At 50.4% G+C, this 19,302-nt stretch overlaps 1 protein-coding gene across 3 annotated transcripts; it reads right to left on the reverse strand.

Annotated features, from left to right (window-relative positions):
- Window positions 1-644: 644 nt before the first annotated feature.
- On the reverse strand, window positions 645-15,783 carry LOC120402977 (zinc finger protein OZF-like). Of its 3 annotated transcripts, none has more exons than XM_039533633.1 (4): window positions 15,614-15,783; window positions 11,051-11,177; window positions 4,587-4,700; window positions 645-2,601 (listed from the first exon to the last, which is right to left on the reverse strand). In XM_039533633.1, exons 2-4 carry the CDS (start codon window positions 11,082-11,084, stop codon window positions 1,055-1,057), a joined length of 1,695 nt encoding a protein of 564 aa, XP_039389567.1. In that variant the 5' UTR covers window positions 11,085-11,177; window positions 15,614-15,783; the 3' UTR covers window positions 645-1,054. The 3 variants fall into 3 exon arrangements, with proteins under 3 accessions (XP_039389567.1, XP_039389556.1, XP_039389549.1); XM_039533622.1 differs by having other exon boundaries at window positions 645-2,604; XM_039533615.1 differs by having other exon boundaries at window positions 645-2,604; window positions 4,557-4,700.
- Window positions 15,784-19,302: the final 3,519 nt, after the last annotated feature.

Here is a 19,302-nt window from a genome sequence, read left to right on the forward strand (position 1 = left end):
TCGACCCCCTTACCCCTGTCTGCACCCCTCTCCCCAGCAAGCAACAGCCCCACTCCCAGCCTCGGTTCTTGACCGCGGCTTCCGAGGGGCCACAGTCATGGATAAGAGGATGTCAGGCATGTCTGGCAGCAAAGGTCTAAATCCAGTTTGCTACTCACCCTGACCCAGGGCCTATGGGCAGTCCTCCACCAAAAACCCCAAAAGAGACTGAAAAGGTCTCTCACCTGTCATATGCTGGCTGGGTTCGGTGGGGAATGGTCCGTGGTTTTCTGGTCCGGTGGACAGTCTGTGGATCTGAGTCACGGCACCAATATTGTCAAAAAAAACCCGACCACGCATTGTGTTTGGATCAGAATTGCCTGAAGCCCCTTTATTTTCGAGCATGAAAGGGGGGGGTACCAGAAAACTGGCAGTCCCCCCGAATACAGATTTTTCAACAGCTTATATAGCAAAAAAACCCACAATTAGTAACACATACTTCCTGTGACAAAGTTCCTCCTCTACCTTGGTGGGTTCCTGCACTTATTGGCAGATTTGCTCACCTCAGTGATCTTCCCCACAGTCTAGGTCAACTCTTCCTGTGTCTGATCAGGAGTTGGGAGGTTTGGGGGGAACCCGGGCCCGCCCTCTACTCTGGGTTCCAGCCCAGGGCCCTGTGGATTGCAGCTGTCTATAGTGCCTCCTGTAACAGCTACGTGACAGCTACAACTCCCTGGGCTACTTCCAGACTCCTGTACCCCACCGGTTTGGGTCTGTCACATTCCTTGTTGACATTTTTCCAATAAGTGGAATACACTTTCCATAAAAGGAAGACAGCACCAGCCAGCTTTCCTGTTATTCACAGTTTCCCCTTTGCAGTATAAGCTTCCTCTAACACTAGCCGTTGGCAGTTATATTTTGCAAGCCTAGTGATTACAGAACGTTCTGCTTTTGTACTTTCCCTTCACCTTGTCTCCAGAACCATAAAAGGGGGGTAATCATGACTATTGTTCAGGCCTCAACCAAAGTTTTAGGCCTGAGCCAACAAAGTTTAGGTCTGAGACAATTGATAGCCCTAGAGGTTTTTATGGTGTTGATCTCCCTTGCAGATTCTCTGATGCCTAAAATGGGCTGAGTGCCAAGAGAAGGTTTTCCCACACTCGCTGCATTCATAGGGCCTCTCCCCTGTGTGGATCCTCTGATGTTCAGAAAGGGCTGAGCTGCTAGTGAAGTTTTTCCCACACTCACTGCATTCACAGGGCCTCTCTCCTGTGTGGATTCTCTGATGCCTAATAAGGTGCGAGCTGCGAATGAAGGTTTTCCCACACTCACTGCATTCATAGGGCCTCTTCCCTGTGTGGATTTGCTGATGTTTAGAAAGGACTGATTTGCTAGTGAAGCATTTTCCACACTCATGGCATTCAAAGGGCCTCTCTCCTGTGTGCATTCTCTGATGTTCAGAAAGGCCTGATCTGTGAGTGAAGTTTTTCCCACACTCACTGCATTCATAGGGCCTCTCCCCCGTGTGGATTCTCTGATGTTCAGAAAGGGCTGAGTTGCTAGTGAAGGTTTTTCCACACTCACTGCATTCATAGGGCCTCTCTCCTGTGTGGATTCTCAGATGTTGAAAAAGGCCTGATCTGCGAGTGAAGTCTTTCCCACACTCACTGCATTCATAGGGCCTCTCCCCTGTGTGGATTCTCTGATGTTCAGAAAGGGCTGAACTGTTAGTGAAGCTTTCCCCACACTCACTGCATTCATAGGGCCTCTCCCCTGTGTGGATTCTCTGATGCCTAATAAGGTGTGAGCTGCGACTGAAAGTTTTCCCACACTCACTGCATTCATAGGGCCTCTCCCCTCTGTGACTTATCTGATGGAGAAAAAGGCCTGCTCTTTGAGTGAAGTTTTTCCCACACTCAGTGCACTCATAGGGCCTCTCCCCAGTGTGGATTCTCTGATGTTCAGAAAGGGCTGAGCTGCACTTGAAGGCTTTCCCACACTCACAGCATTCATAGGGACTCTCCCCTGTGTGGATTTTCTGATGGTTAAAAAGGCCTGATCTGTAAGTGAAGTTTTTCCCACACTCACTGCATTCATAAGGCCTCTCCCCTGTGTGGATTCTCTGATGTTCAGAAAGGGCTGAGCTCTTAGTGAAGCATTTTCCACACTCACTGCATTCATAGGGCCTCACCCCTGTGTGGATTCTCCGATGTTCAGAAAGGGCTGAGCTCTTAGTGAAGCATTTTCCACACTCACTGCATTCATAGGGCCTCATCCCTGTGCAGATTCCCTGATGCTTTGTAATGACTGAGTAGTCACTTAAGTTTTTCCCACACTCACTGAATGTATTTTTTCTCTTTCTCTTGAGGATTTCCTGCTGTGTTGTGGTTTCCTTGAGGTCCTTCTGAGTTCTCCGACAGGAAATACATTTACCCACTTTCTCCCCTGGATGGTTTCCGTGCTCTCTTTCTGATTTCTGCTGAATCTCACAGGATTGTCCCTGATCATGACTCCTGGTTACATTGCTTTTTGATCTTTGCGATAATGCTCTGTGTTTATCCACTTGCTCAACATTTTCCTGCTGAGAAGTCTGCTCCTCTTTGTCACACACCATTGCATCACCTGCTGTGATAGAGACAGAAACCTCAAACAGGGATGGAAAGGGGAAGGCCAAACCAAAACAAGTGCTGGAGAGAGGTCAAATAAAAATCAGGAACTGAACTCCCCCAAATTCTTCCCCCAAATGTAGTGGTAGGATTTTATGTTTGTATTTTATATAATTTAGAATGAAGGATAAAGAATAAGAATGTAGCATGTATTAAATGTATTGGTTTAGGATTTGATCATATCCTGCCAGCCACCCTTTTTGAATAACAGAAAGGAATGGCCTAATGGGCCAATGGGTAGAGATACATCAGCCAGAATCTGTGTCTGGACTGATTTCAAGGCAGTAACAGATCTTTGAGGGTCACCGATTTGTTGTAGGTTTAGCATTTTAAAATAAGTAAAAGAATGCCGTGATTGTTTTCTTTTGCATTGCACTTTGATGTTCCTGCTCAAAATGTTGTGTGTAAATTAAATTGTTTTGTGTGTGAATGAGAAACGTAGGTATTAAGAGATAAGTGTGAAGGCCATCGCTGAACCAAATGTACGAGGGAGGAACCAAAGACAGATGCAAGGGCGCCAGTAGGCTGCAACACACCTCTACTGAAATGTCAAAGGAGGTAGATTGACAACTCTAAAGATGAGACAGGCACCTATCAATGGGGACAAGACAGCTCTGATCAAAACCAGCCTGGGATAACTCACTGAGGAACTTGATGAAAGAACAAGATAAAGGATGAGAAGGACAATTTAAGAAAACAAGCATTCGTCAAACAACAATTGATTACAGCATGACAGTGCAAAACTCATTGGTCGCAATGAAGGAAAATCACTATATAAACAGGGTGCCTTGCCATGAAACTTTGGGTTCATCCTTCCAAGATTTCCCCAGAGAATCATATTGCAACCAATGGAACCCAGCTCCTCCTACGTGTGATCAACCTAGCTGGCCCCAAGATTGATCTGGACTGGTAACTGTAACATCGACCGGCAGGACAGTGTATGTGTGTGGTGTAATTGAATTCATATGGTAATTGTTGTATATTCAATAAACACAGTGTATTGCCTTTTCCCCTGAAAAAGATCCTATGTGCTTATTATAAGCATAGCACAAATAGGAGAGAGGAGGGGATCAATTTGGCCTTCACATCCCATCCAAATTCGCAGGGGGAAGGGAAGAAGCTACTGCCTGGTGTCTACTAGGATCTACAGCAGGCCTGCACAACTCGTAAAGCAGCGAGGGCCATATTACTCCAAAGAAAACAGCTGAGGGCCGAACCCCCTGAGCCTTGCTGCCCGTCCCCAGTGCCAAGCCCCCCCCCCCGAAACACAACACCCCCCAGCGCCGCCCAGCCCCCCAAAATACTATCCCTCCCCCAGCACCGGCCGCTCTACGGAAACAAACCCTCCTTCCCCAGCGCTGCCCCACCGAAACAGCGGTATTGAACCTTGGTAATATGTTATAGTGAGCCCCTAAGATAGTATAATAAAGGTAAAAGAAAAATGTCTTTTTGTTAGAAGTAGAAAAAAGATCTTCCCCCAACTTGGTAATCAATTGCCCTGTTGAATGAATGAGGTGTAAATGAAGAAGGCGTGGAAGGCAGGACCTCCAGACAGCTGCAACCCTTGGAGAGGGGATGGGAGCCAGACCAGATCAGTAGAACAGGTCAGCCACCAACTCGCAGCTCGCCTCCTTAGCCTCCCTCCCCCGCCACGAGCTCACCTGCCCAACCCTCCTTAGCCTCCCTCCCCCGCCACGAGCTCACCCACCCCGCAACTGCCTGCCCACATGCCTACTCACCCGCTGTGGGCCACACAGTGAGCCCACGTGGGCCGCATGTTGTGCAGGCCTGATCTACAGGAAGCCATGAGCTATATTTACCCTGAGGATTGACTCCTATTAGGGACAATAATAAACAGAGACCTCCCAAGGGCTTTGTAGGGCATCCCAGATGTTTCCTTCAGGCACTTACAGATTCTGAGTTGGTTTAATGTTTCTTCACCTGTGCGGGGAGCTCTCAGGATCTCTCTTTCCTCTGAACGCTGGAGGTCTGGGTCCAACGGCTCTTCCCCTTGTTCCAGCTGGGAGATCACATCAGGTTTGGAAACTGGAAACCCTGCTCAGATGAAAAATAAATGAGTTCACTTGATTTCATAACTTTGTCTTACAAAATAAATCTATTAATTTAACTTCAGTGCTTAGTGTGAGCTGGTGTGCCTGCGACAGTCCTCACTGAAAATGCCAAGGTCAGGGCAGGCTAAAAAAGGCAGAGCAGATGCTCCTAAAACTGGTGGTTAACACTGAAGTTAAACTCACCGACCAGTCACAAACTGTGCTTCTGATTCCCCAAACTCGTTACTGAGAAGCTGAAAAAAGAAATCACACAGCCCCGTTTATTGCATCCCAGTTCTCTGACTCCCAATCAGCACCTAGGTCCAGTACAATGAGAGGTTATTTAAAAACTCTGCCCACACAGACAAACTGTTCTTCTGACCCCAAAGGGTCAGCCACATCACCAGGTCAGTATAGGTTTGGATCTTACACAAAATACCATGTTGCCTGCCAGTCCTTTAGCATCTAAACTAAAGGTTTATTATAAAAGAAAGAAAAAAGAAGGGAGTTGTCAAATGGGAAAGCAGTCAGATACATTCCAAAATCTATATATCAGGTTCTTAGCAGTATTGGTAAGCTGCCGGCTTGAAAGTCCATCTGGAACACACCCACAGTTTGGATGGGTCATTCTGTCCTTTGTTCAAGGCTTCAGTTTGTAGAAAAGTTGCTCCAGAGGGTCTGAAGACAAAATGGAGATGATGCAGCTGCCCTTTATATTCCTTTGTAGCTTCTACTTCCTGTGTCCCAAACACAAGCTTCACAGCACATGGCATGGAAGAGCCTTGGAGTTCTCATTACACAGGCTGTGACGCTCAGTACACAGGAGTGGGGCAGATTGACCTGGGAATGTTGCAGGGGAGTTTTACTGGGACTGTCTGCATTAGGAATGGGATAGCAGGGGATGACTTCACTTGAGGGATGATACCTGAGCCAGGAGGAGGGTTGGGGCCAGGAGAACTGGACACATTTGCCTGGGAAACTGGACAAAGGCTGGAGGAGGAGCCGGGGGAAGGCTGGGTGAGACTGCTGGAGGGGGTTTTCAGTTTGCAGCAGTCTGGGGAAGCAGAGGGAACCCCAAGGCTGGGGTGTAGACTCCCTGTTTCCTCCCCCCACCCCAAGGGACCTGACTGAGGGGTCCCGGCTGTACCTACAAGCTCTGTTTGGGACTGTGTTCCTGTCATCTAATAAACCTTCTGGTTTACTGGCTGGCTGAGAGTCATGGTGAATGAAAGGAAGTGAGGGTGCGGGGCTCAGACTCCCCCATAATCTGTGACAACTGGTGGCAGTGGTGGGATGTACTGCACCCCATGGATGGCGCTTCCTGCAGTAAGTGACTGGTAAGCAGTAAAACAAAGGGGGATTGATGGGGACCGGTGTGCTGAAGATTCAGAGAGGAGCGGTTTTGGGGGGCGGAGGAGCTACGCTTAACCCCTGGGAGTGTGTGACCAGCGAGAAGGACTGCAGTAATGGGGTCCCCCTGGGGACTGTGGTGAGCAGGCTCAGGGCAGAGTCATCTGTGGCTTGACCCTGGGAGAGAGGTGGTGACCTGGAAAAGGTCTGGCACACTAGGGGTTCCTCCTGGAAACCGTGGGGAGCTGAGAGCACACAGGCCTGAGAGTGGCCAGCTGGAAGATATATAAGAAGCGCCTTAAGAGCGACCCAGTCGAGCTGTGCAGGCAAAGGTGGCTGCGCATTGGGAGGCTCACCAAAGAACAGCTGATTGCCCAGCTGGAGGAGGAAGACCGGTTGGAGGAGCCTGTCCCTGTCTCTGAGGGAAGCAGCCCAGCAGATGAAGGGCAGGCACCAGTATCTGTCCCATCTGGGAGTGGTCAGAGAGCTGCCGAGGGCATCCCAGGACCCCTCCTACCTATTCCTAGGGAAAGGGCTGGGAGGAGCCCAGCAAATACCGAGGGCACCATGACCCCAGCAGCCATAGCCACCCCCATCACTGAGCTATGCAAGAAGGGGAAGCCAGACAAAGTGGTCTGGGCCAAGGAGCGCCAGCCGGCTCTCTGTGCGCTGAAGGAGGCTCTGGTCAGTGGCCCAGTTCTGGCAAACCCAGACTTTGTCAAGCCCTTTATGGTGTTCACCAATGCCTCAGACAGGGGACTGGGGGATGTTGTGTTAATGCAGGATGATAAACTGTGTACCTGAGCAAGAAGTTGCTACCCCAGGAGCAAAACTACATGGCCATGGAGAAGGAACGCCTGGCTGTGGTGTGGGCCTTTAAGAAACTAGAGCCATATCTATTTGGGCGACACTTCACCGTGTACACAGACCACTCTCTCCTGACCTGGCTACACCAGATGAAAGAAGCCAATGTCGAGCTCCTGAGGTGGAGCCTGCTCCTGCAAGATTATGATATGGACGTGGTCCATAGGAAGGAGAGTGCCAACATGATAGTGGATGTGTTGTCCAGAGAGGTGGCACTGAACTTCCCCAGGTCACTGGTCAGAGTGACCCTGCTCAGTTCAGTCTCGGGGGGGGGGGGGGAAGAGAGGAGACATGACACAATAGGGAGTGGGGCAGATTGATCTGGGAATGTTGGAGGGGAGTTTTACTTGGACTGTGTGCATTGGGGATGGGATAGCAGGGGGGACTTCACTTGAGGGATGTAACCTGAGCCAGGAGGGGGGTTGGGACCAGGTGACATGTTTGCCCAGGAAACTGGACAAAGGCTGGAGGAGGAGCCGGGGAAGGCTGGGTGAGACTGCTGGAGGGGATTTTCAGTTTGCAGCAGTCTGGGGAAGCAGAGGAAACCCCAAGGCTGGGGTCTAAGCTCTTTGCCTCCCCACCACTGCCCCGAGGGACCTGACTTAGGGGTCCTGGTTGTACCTACAAGCTCTGTTTGGGACTGTGTTCCTGTCGCAGGAAGTGAGGGTGCAGGGCCCTGACTCCCCCACATGCCATGACACAGGCATACCCCTGCATGTCTTGCTGACTCAATAGGTGTATCCCATTAGTTCTTTCCCTGGGTTCATTGTACAGCTGATGACCCTGGATGGGCCATTCAACAGGCTAGGCAGTGCTGATGCCAATAGATGTGGGGGCGTCACCCAGAAACACTGCACAAGTCTGGAAATACAGATATACCCTACATATCTATAACTCACAATACAAAGGTGATATAAATATAGAAACAAAATTATCATACTTGGAAAATCATAACATTTTCATTGACATTACATGGCATATCTAACACGATTCACTGTATTACTATTTTATTAATAAAATTATTGCAAAGTATCTCACAATTCCATACAGTGTCACACTTTGTAAAAGGGTCAATTCCCAGGGCCAGCTCCCCAGGTCACTGAAGATGCCAAACACTTTGCTTCTGAGGGATTGAAATACCCACATATCTGCTGAGAACACACAGACAGACAGACACGGTGTCAGTCTGTACCCCTATTTTCACTCTTTTAAAAAATTATGAAGAATTTTGTACATAGTATGGCTTGTGAGGTATCATTTGAAAACATTCTACTGAATATTATCCTCCTGTTAAAATGTGTAGCAACACTGTACATAAATGAGATTTTACAGTATGATATTACTGAAAAGTTACAATTCTGGGGAATACCCACAGACCAGTTCCTCAGAGACAGCAAGGCAAACAGCTGGTCAAATAGCCATTCTCCGGCAGGGGAAAGTGTGAAGAAGACATTTACATTCCATCACAGGGACCACTTGAAGCTCGTATCTTCAACAGACAGCCTGGCACCCTGACTCAGCTGAGACTGAAGTTATTTCTAGTAAAGGACTGATTTACAGAAAGGTGAGGAAAATGCTTGAGACTCTCTCTCCCCTTTCCCTCTGCTCATGATATAACTCCTGAAGAGCTGAACTTGGGCAGCAGGGGCGGGTTAGGGGGAGTCCTGGCTGAAAGGAAAACCAGCCTGTCTCAGCATATGGTGAGAAACGTTTGCTTTCAATCTGTTTTAGCTTGTTAACTTAGATGCTAGTTTTTAAATCTTGTATTTCTTTTCTAACCAATTCTGACTTTTATGCCTCATTACCTTAGTCTCTTGAAATCTTCTTTTTCCAGGTAGTTAATCTTGGTTTATTGTTTATCTAACCAGTGTGTTTGGATTAAAGTGTGTTGGAAACTCCATTTGGGATAACCAGGCTGGTGCATGTCATTTTCCACTGATGAAATGACAGATTTCATATGAGCTTGCGTTGTTCAGTAGTGTGCTGGACAGTGCAAGATGCATATTTCTGGGGGAAAGTCTGGGACCGGAGAATTTTCTGGGGCTCTCCTGTGAGGTACTGTAATTCGTGAGTCACTGACTAGCAGCACTCAATACTGTGTAGCTGGGAGTGAGTTACATGCTGGAGAGTGTGTGTTAACTGCCCAGGAGTGGCTGTTCTCACAGTAAAGCAGTGTAAAAGGTACCCCAGCTTGGGGAACTGAGGGGAAACAGCTGTTCAACAGTCCAGATTGCACTGTGGTTAATGTCACAGACACTCAATTTCAAAGAGTCTCCTAAAACACAGAAAGTAAATCCATGTCCCAGAAATCGAAGACTCAAGACACAGGGCAAGAATCCCTGGCACTGCTTCTTGCTGACAGAGAGGTCCAGAGACAATGAGAGACTCCTGGGGAAGCTGGGAACCGTAAGCATGGGCTGGTGGGGTTCAGTGGAGAAAGGGAACAGGAAGCGCAGGGATATCACTGAACGCAGGATCTCAGCAGTACTACATGTCAGGATAACACATATTGCAGCCCATTGGAAAACATAATCCCAACTACACACATAAAATGATGGGGTCTAAATTAGCTGTTTCCACTGAAGAGAGGGATCTTGAAGTAATTGTGCATAGTTCTCTGAAAACATCCACTCAAGGTGCAGAGGCAGTCAACAAAACCCCAGAATGTTGGGAATCATTAAGAAAGGCAATAAGACAAAATATATTGCCTTTATATAAATCCATGGTACGCCCACATCTTGAATACTGCATGCAGATGGGGTCACTCCATCTCAAAAAAGATATATCGGAATTGGAAAAGGTTCAGAAAAAGGGCAAAAAAAATGATGAGGGGTATGGAACAGCTTCTCTATGTGGAGAGATTAAAAAGTCTGGGACTTTTCAACTTGGAAAAGAGATAAGGGGGTATGAGAGAGGTCTATAAAATCATGACTGGTGTGGAGAAAGTAAATAAGGAAGTGTTATTTACTCCTTCTCATAACACAAGGACTAGGAATCACCAAATGAAATTCATAGGCAGCAGGTATAACACAAACAAAATGAATTATTTCTTCACACAATGCACAGTCAACCTGTGTAACACTTTAACAAAGGATGTTGTGAAGGCCAAGACTATAACAGGGATAAAAAAATTTTATATATGATAAATTTGTGGAGGACAGGTCCATCAATGGCTAATAGCTAGGATGGGCAGGGATGGTGTCCCTAACCCATTTGCCATAAACTGGGAATGAGTGACAGGAGATTAAATCACTTGATTCCCTGTTCTGTTCATTCCCCCTGGGACACCTGGCATTGGCCACTGTCAGAAGACAGGGTACTGGGCTAGATGGACCTTTGGTCTGACCCAGTATGGCTGTTCTTATGTACTAGGGAACTTAGTGAGTCCAGTGTAATGGGAGGGAGTAGGAAAATCCCTGGGTGTGGAGAACACTGGGAAATTAGAAGCTATAATTCAGGAGCAACAGACTCTAATTAGTCTGGAAAAGCAGAATGTGAAAAATAAGAATCCGGTCATGTGACTTAAGGAAGAGAGCCAGAAGAGGAGAGAGATTGTGGCTACTACGCATGGTGATAGGGGAGCAAAACTTTCCATGTCTCAGGAAGTTTCACTACCAACCTAAGCCATTTTCACATACCGAGGTGCAATCCAGAGCAGTGAGGAGCTGTGCCATCTGTAATCCTGGGTGAGATTCAATGTTCTGCAGCTGGAGCTCCCCTGTCTGGATACCCCCAGCCAGCAGTCAAGGATGCACTGAGTGTCTGTGTGATAAGTAACCCTGGACCGGCAGCTCTGACTCCTGCAGACTGCTTGTTACACCCCAAGCACATTCTGCTTTGGTTAAAGAAGGCTCAGGGTTTGAGAGAAGGTCTGGGGTGGAAAGCTTTTGTTGGTTATGCTGGACCTAACCCCCAGTTTTACTTATGCAAACAGGAGATATTTGACACTGTGCGATACTGCTCCTGTGCTCTGTTCCCAAAGTGTTCTGCAGCAGGGGAGGGCCTCTGGCAGTGTGTGTGTGTCACTGGCATATTGGGGTGATGCTGAAACAGGACAGAGGAGAGGTAACATTGTGGGGCTGGTGTGAACCTTATCTCTTCTTTTCCCCTTCCAAGAACTGAAGGGACAGTAACCCTTACCCAGCGAGGTCACATTCTCATAGTTCTCCTGCATGACGTCTCTGTAGAGGGCTCTCTGAGTGAGATCCAGCCGAGCCCCCTCTTCACTGGTGAAATACACAGCCACCTCCTCGAAGGTCACCGGCCTCTGAAAGAGCAAAAGCCCAACACTCAGTACCTGCTGCCCCACTCACAGCCCCACTGTTCGTGGAGAAGGGCCAAACAGAAGCTCTGGGTAGCTCGCAGTCAGCAGAATCTCACCCCACCCCACCCACAGCATCCAGAAAACACCAGGGTGAGGGGACAAAGCAAGAGCACCTTGTCTCTCCCAGCAAATCCATCACACACCTACTAGCCACAGACTGATACAGGAAATGGAACCACTAGCAGAGTCCAGGAAGAGCTCCCTGGTAGGAAGCCCAAAACCCTCCTCATTCTGAGGAGCTGGATATGAAGGGAGGGGAATCTCCCCTAAACCTGACTAGTGGGTGCTCCCTTCACATCTCACAGCAGCCGCTGGTTAGGCTCCAGCACTATGAATCTGGTCAGTTTTCCTAGCCCCACGTAGGTAGGTCATTTCCTGTTAAAAAATTAGGGCATTTCCACCACTGAACCTCATGGGTCTCTTCCCAGAATCTAGGCCACTTATTAAACAACTCCCAGCTGTTGTTGGATTCTCCCTCCCCCCATCCCATAACTAAGTCTCTGAACACAAGGCTAGAAAAGAGCAGAACCAAAGGAGTCACTTTCCATGATTCCCTCTGACACTGACCCCATGGCAGCCACACCGCAGCAGGAGGGATATGGAGTCAGGAACTGGGTTTTCCTCTGTCTGAGCCTCATCTTGTCCACAGGAAAGTGACTCAGGGTGCAGTAATACATCTGTCTGGACAGATTAGAGATCTGGAAATCTCTCTCAAAACTCTTCTCTCCCATTGCCCCTTTCAATCTCTCTTTCTCCTTTTCCCTGTCTCCTCTCCCTGCCCATCTGATAGGAAAGTCCCATTCCTGGGTTGTTTGCTCCCTCATGGCTGGATTTGCTCCTGCAATTGCTAATGGGAAGAGAAGTGACCAGGGGGGCTATTTGTGTAGAGTCATTTTAATGCCAGACCCCAACATTTTCCCTTGGTTTCTTCCAGTTACCTGGAGTCTCTGGCTCAGAATTTAGTATTAACAGGGCCCAGGGCTGCCCTAGGGGGCTAGTACCAGCTGGAGAAAGTCATCACCTGGGCCAGGCAGAGAAGCAGCTCAAATTAAGGTCACTTTCCAGCACAGAACCCCTGTTGGGGGAGCAGCAGCTGCTAAGCCTGGTCTCCCAGATCACAATGGAGGCTGCAGCCTCTGACCCAGGAAGCTGAACCCCAATATCCTGAGCAGAGAGGGTCAGAGCATTTGAGCAGCTTCCCTCCTTTAGCTCACAGGGGAGAACAGCTAATGAGAGCCCCTACTCACAGGGATAAACTCATTTACCCCACTGTCCATCTGGAGTCACTCCTCGTCTTTCCATGCAGTGATTCTGGATTATCATGGTCTCAGTGAAACCAGGTTTCAGAAAGAATGAGTCCAGAATGCTGTGGAAGAAACCATTGTGTGGCAGTGCTAACCCCCTTCCCACCTCCCTCACCCACCAGAACTAGGACAAGGACTGGGGGGGAGGGAGGGGAGGGCATGAATTTTCCCAAGGGAACAGGAAGTTCCTGCAGTTTTCAAGAGGGGAGAAAAGCAAAATCTGTGATTTCACCTCACAGTGTTTGATAAGTGACTAGAAAGTTCTCACGGTGACTGGGCCTGGCCGGGGAATGCTGGGAAGTGCTTGGAGCCAGGATTCTGGCACAAGTTGATCAGAGAGAAGGAGCGAGGTCAGGAGCAGTCCCCAGAGCCCACAGTCAGGGTCCCCAGACACCCCGCAGCCAGGGGCCCACCAGATATTCCCTGGGACACAGCTCCCAGTGTTCCTGGCCAGGGGCCCCAGACACCCGTTAAAGCCCCACCGGCCAGGGAATCCCCACCAGACCATGACTGCCAGGTTGGGAATACCAGAGGTTCCCCCCACCCAGAACCCCCAGGAGCCAGGGACCCCCCCCCCCCCAGAGGACACCCCACTGGAAACTCAGTCCCTCGCTGCCCACCTGGGATTCCCCCACTCCTGCTTGGACCCCCACCTGACCTCCAGTAGGATCTGCCCTGCCATTCACCTGGAGCCGCCTCCTCCCCCCAGCGGGACCCCCTGATGCTTTACAATGGGACCCCTCACTCTGCTTGCCTGGCATCCCCTGACCTAGTTCCGGGGATCCCAACAGGAGCCAGTGGGGGAAGCCCAGACAGAGCCCTTAGCACAGCACCAGGCTCCCTCTAACCCCCTGCTCCGCCTCCCCAAGAGACACCCACCCCCACTGCTCTGCAGCCAACAGACCCCCAGCGATACCCACCTCCAGGACCCATAGCCTCAGGGCTAGGCACATCAGAACCACCCCCAAATCTCCAGAACCCACCAACCTGACATGGGTACCCCCTGCCCAGCCACCCAGAGGCCTCCCCCTACCACAATGTCCCTTCATCTCCAGCTGCAATCTCCCCACACAGACACCCCCCATCCCCAAGCAAGTGTTACCTCACAGTGGATAGAACGTTATCACCGCCCCCTGCTGGCCAGTCACACAGGCAAAGGGGGCCCTGGGGGATGCTGCTTTAACAGGAGAATGGAAGGCCTGGAGGGCCAAAATAGGTAAGAAATTTCCATACCTGTCACTAGCAAATAATGGCAACCATGGATCCACCCCAGAGGTGGCTACAGCTTAGCACTGCGGGAAGCAACTCCTCACAGAGACCATTTGTAATGGGGTCTGAGATACTTCTCAACTCACACTGCACTCAGAGTGACCTCCTCATCCCGTGCCAGCTGGAGAAAAGAGAAGGGTCCAGCCAACTCTCCTGGTACCAGCTGGGAACCACTGATCCCCCAAACAGGGGGAGGCCTCTGGATTTGAAGGGTATTAAACGTGTGTCTGGTCTCTTTCTTCGGCAAACATTTTAACAGAGCTAAAGGAGGAAGAAATGATTCTCAAAGGAGACAGGGAAAGATGATCACTGGGCAATTTAACCCCCTGAAACAACCAGGATGGAGAAGGACTCAGGGCAACAGGTTCCCTCCAAGGAAGGAGAAGTTGCTGGGATTTAGAGACATGGGGAACAGCCCCAAACCCAACAGGATTTTTAATTGACATTTGATGATGACATAGAAAGGCAAAACCTGAGATTTGAGATCAATGTTTAGAAATAAGAGAGAAAGGGTGGAAATCTGAGCGATTTTGGATCCATTTTTCCACATTAGTGAGAGGAAAGTGGAAAATCAGAGGGATTTTTACCTCATATCAACAACTGATATAAATCTGTGTATATTTCACATCAGTATATGATAAATGAACACAGCAGAAATGGGCAACATTTGGAAACATTTTATATCCATATTCAAGAATCTAATAAAGGTATAAATCTGAGGGGGGTTTTTTTGTTTTTTTTTAAAGTATTTTATAGTTAGAGAGACAAGGAAAAACTGAGGGCATATTCACTTAGCAATAGACAAGTAGAGAAAAAGTGGGACAAATCTTTACGGTCTTTCATGACAATCTTTGAGATTTGCAGAGAATACATGATAACGAGAAAAAAACACCAAGATCTGAGGGGATTTTATATTGCTATTAAATAACTAGAGGGAAAAGGGGGACTGTTTGATTGGATTTTATGTGACTGTCCAATACATAAACACAAAGTGATGGTTTCCCCCCACCCCCCTGAGCAGCAGGGAGCCCTTTGAGGAGCTGCTTTAAGAGGGCAAAGGAGGATGGGGGAGCTGGAAGGTCCCTGGATGAGGGAAGGGGGCAGCAGTGGGGGATGGGGACAACTGTGTTGGTAGTTAGGGGGCAGTAACTGGGATTGGGAAACCGGGGTCCAGGCAGTCCCCATGGGGTACACGTGCCCCTCCTGTCCCCGCCCTGGCAGAGAACGGGCATCTCCTCCCTTCCCCACGCCTGGGGCAGCCATGTTCTGGGGAATGACCCAGGGCAACAATTTCCCACCTAAACGGGGACAAATCGCTGCAGATAAAATGGGTGGGGAAACCCCCCCACATCGAGGAGATTTTAAATGGACATTTGAGAATCATGGCGAGACCAGGGGGAAATCAGGGGAGTCAAGAGAGCGGATCATTGGGGGGGGGGGTCTCCCTAGATTTTACAGCCCCGTGTGAGGCACTGAGAGAGAAAAGGGGCAAAACTAGAGAGAATTTGTATCGGGGGCCAGAGGCAAATGGCACAAACAGGGACAGGATCCAATTAACTCCCCCCCGGGAATTTCCTGGCTACCCAGAGACAGTTCAACCCCCCCCCCCGGCTTCTCCCCTCCCTGCCCGACACCCCCCCCCCACAGGGACCCCCGGGCTCCGCCCCCCCCATCCCAGCGGGGCCGGGGCGGATCCTGCTGCAGCTCCCCTGGGGCCGAGGCAGCTCCGAGACTTCTCCCAGGTCCCCGGGGCAGAGAGTCACTTTCCCGCCCGGCCCCAGCGCCCCGCCCCGGGGTCTCACTCACCGGGGGCTCCGGGCCGGGGCTGCCCAGGGGGCGGGGCCCAGCTGCAGAAAGCCCCCCCCCGGCCGGGCACGGAGGGGTTAATGCCCCGCGCCCCCGCACAGACCCGGGAGCAGCCGCGGCTCAGCCCGGGCCCGGCTCACACGGAAGCGGCAGCGGTGGCAGAAGCTTTGTTCTCCTGCACCCACCGGGGCTTGCACGGAGCATGCGCAGTTTCCCCTGCTGAACTCCTCCCTTACCTGGGCTGGAGAGGACGGAAGCGGCCCCGGGGCAGGCTGGGAGATGTAGTTCCGGTTGCGTTTCCCGGCTCTGGGCATGCGCAGATCGGGGGAGGGGCGGAGTGTGATCAGCTGCTGGGTGAGCGTCGCGCGGCTGCTGCTCCATTGTGACTGGGGAGCCCGGGCGGAGCAGGAGGGTCTGTGCCGGGGAGACCCATTAACCCCCCGTGCCCGGCCCGGGCCCTGCTCCCGCTGCGGAGCTGCAGCCTCCAGGTACCGGAGCGAGCCCCGGGGGCGGGCGGTGACTCTGCCCCAGTGTCTGTGCGGGGGGGACCCGGGATCTCGCAGCGCCGGGATCTGCTCCCCGGGGGGCTCGGAGCTGCTGCCCCGCAGGAACCCAGCTCCCCCGGGCACGGCCAGGCTCTGCCCTGGAGCCCCACGGTGGGTCCCGGGGGGAGGGGCCTGGCCCCACTGGGGTCCCTGCGTGGGGCCGGGCGGAGGAGACCCGGGAAAGGGGCGGGTGGAAAATTTCTGTGCAGCTCGGACTTCGCGGGGGAGGAGAAGAGCAGGTGAACCCCGAGGAGCGGGGAGAGAAAGGGGGGGGGGTCTGAGATCCCGTCGGATTTACCGCTACCCCCTCCCGTGGGGACCCCCCCAGCCTCTCCCGTCCTGCCCCCTTTCTCTCTAGAGAGCAACGAGCAACACCCAGGGTGACCCCCCCCCCTTCCCTCAAATCCCTGTCTGACTGCAGTGTAGACATGCCCACAGTGACAGAGAATTTGGGGAAAAACTGGGAACTGAACCCAGATTGTTTGAATTCTTGCCTCTCCCCTTAACCCCAACCCAGCGTGGAGTGTTCTCCCCCGATTTTGCCCCATTTTCTCTCCACTTTGCCAATGTCCAGTTCAAATTTCAGGTTTGGGGTGTTTCCCCCCATTTTCACCTGCAGTGATTTGTCTTTGTTTAGGTGGGAAATCGTTCCCCTGAGTGATTCCTGAAATGGGCTGGGGGAGCCCTGAGACTGGCACCTCTGGGCTGTGGGGAGGGGGCACTCTCTGCTGGCAACAGGGCCTGGGAAGGCCCAGGAAGGGGAGGGAGGAGCAAACGTCCCCCATGGAGATGGCCCAGCCCCAGGTTTCCCAGTCCAGCTACCCCCCACCCTACCCAATCCAGCAGCCCCCCACCTTCTCCCCTTTCTGCTAGTCACATTCCCAGACCCCACTGCCAGTGACCTTCTGACTCCAGCCCCACTCCTTTCCCCTGTGAAAGCCACATCACCCAGGGCTCCCTGCTGGCCGTGTGAGTGTCAGGCAGAAGAATCCATCCCATTCCGTTGTTGATTCAATATCACTGTATAATCCCCTCAAATTTCCCATCTTTTCTCTTGAATAGTGACATAAAATCTCCCCACATGTTGATGCTTGTCCCTTATATTGGCAAATACTTAGTTTGTGCCCCATTTTCTCCTCAGTTCTGAAATACTGATATCAAATTCTCGAAAATCTTCCCACTTTTCTCTCCAGGTATCTGACTGAGATCAGGGCTCTTATCGTACTGAGCATGGTCCTGTTCTGCCAGGCGCTGCAGAGACCCCAGGTGAGATCAGACCCCACTGTTGTGCCAGGTAAAACTGAGACCTGAACTGAAATCACGGCCCCCCTTGTGCCAGGCAGCGCATGACTGCGACCCAAACTGCTCCACATTTTGCCAGTTGCTGCAGGGGCCCTAAACAAAATCCGGGATCCTGTAATGCCGGGAGTTGCAGAGACCTAACTGAGATCAGGCCCCCTGTTGGTCAGGGTTCTGCACAGACACTGACCAAGATCAGGGTCCCCATTGTGACAGGTGCTGAACAGACACCAGGGGTATCTCTACTCTGCCATTAAAAACCCCCAGCTAGCCCATGCCAGCTGACTCAGGCTCACAGGCTCAGGCAAAGGGGCTGTTTAATTGCAGTGTAGATGTCTGGGCTCGGGCTGGAGCCAGGCTGCAGGACCCTGCTAGGTGGGAGGGTGCCAGACCTTGGGCTGCAGCCCCAGCCGGAACATGGACACCACAATTAAACAGCCCCACAGCCTGAGCCAGTGTGAGCACAAGTCAGCGGGCACGGGCCAGCCGCTGGTGTCTGACTGCAGTGTAGACATGCCCACAGTGACAGAGAGGCCTTGCCACAAAAAGCTGAAAGGCTGAAAGGAAAGCCGACCGCTGCAGAGGAGCGTGTGGATCGGACACAGATCGGACACAGACTTCTCTTAGGGGAGAGTCTGATGATAGAGAATCTCCAGGTTATAGTCAGGAGCAGAGGAATGAGAAGTATAATGTAAGGGCCGGATCAGATGATAAACAGTCACATAAAAAAGAATCTGGCACATCAGAAAAAGGCAGGCTAATAAACAGGGACAAGTTTTTAAAGTGCTTGTACACAAATGCCAGAAGTCTAAATAATAAGATGGGTGAACTAGAGTGCCTTGTGATAAAGGAGGATATAGATATAATAGGCATCACAGAAACCTGGTGGACTGAGAGCAATCAATGGGACACAATCATTCCGGGGTACAAAATATATCGGAAGGACAGAACAGGCCGTGCAGGGGGAGGAGTGGCACTATGTTAAAGAAAGTGTAGATTCAAATGAAGTAAAAATCTTAAGCGAATCCACAGGTTCCATAGAGTCTCTATGGATAGAAATTTCATGCTCTAGTAAAAATATAACAGTAGGGATCTATTATCGACCACCTGACCAGGACAGTAATAGTGATGATGAAATGCTAAGGGAAATTAGAGAGGCTATCAAAATTAAGAACCCAATAATAGTGGGGGATTTCAATTATCCCCATATTGACTGGGAACATTTCACTTCAGGACGAAATGCAGAGATAAAATTTCTCGATAAAATTGCTTCATGGAGCAGCTGGTACGGGAACCCACAAGGGGAGAGGCGACTCTAGATTTAATCCTGAGTGGAGCGCAGGAGCTGGTCCAAGAGGTAACTATAGCAGGACCGCTTGGAAATAGTGACCATAATACAATAGCATTCAACATCCCTGTGGTGGGAAGAACATCTCAACTGCCCAACACTGTGGCCTTCAATTTCAAAAGGGGGAACTATACAAAAATGAGGGGATTAGTTAGACAAAAGTTAAAAGGTACAGTGACTAAAGTGAAATCCCTGCAAGTTGCCTGGGCCCTTTTTAAAGACACCATAATAGAGGCCCAACTTCAATGTATACCCCAAATTAAGAAAAACAGTAAAAGAACTAAAAAAGAGCCACCGTGGCTTAACAACCATGTAAAAGAAGCAGTGAGAGATAAAAAGACTTCCTTTAAAAAGTGGAAGTCAAATCCTAGTGAGGCAAATAGAAAGGAGCACAAACACTGCCAACTTAAGTGCAAGAGTGTAATAAGAAAAGCCAAAGAGGAGTTTGAAGAACGGCTAGCCAAAAACTCCAAAGGTGGTAATAAAATGTTTTTTAA

This window comes from Mauremys reevesii, linkage group 1 (assembly GCF_016161935.1).
Source record: "Mauremys reevesii isolate NIE-2019 linkage group 1, ASM1616193v1, whole genome shotgun sequence".
In the NCBI taxonomy this organism is placed as follows: Eukaryota; Metazoa; Chordata; order Testudines; family Geoemydidae; genus Mauremys; species Mauremys reevesii.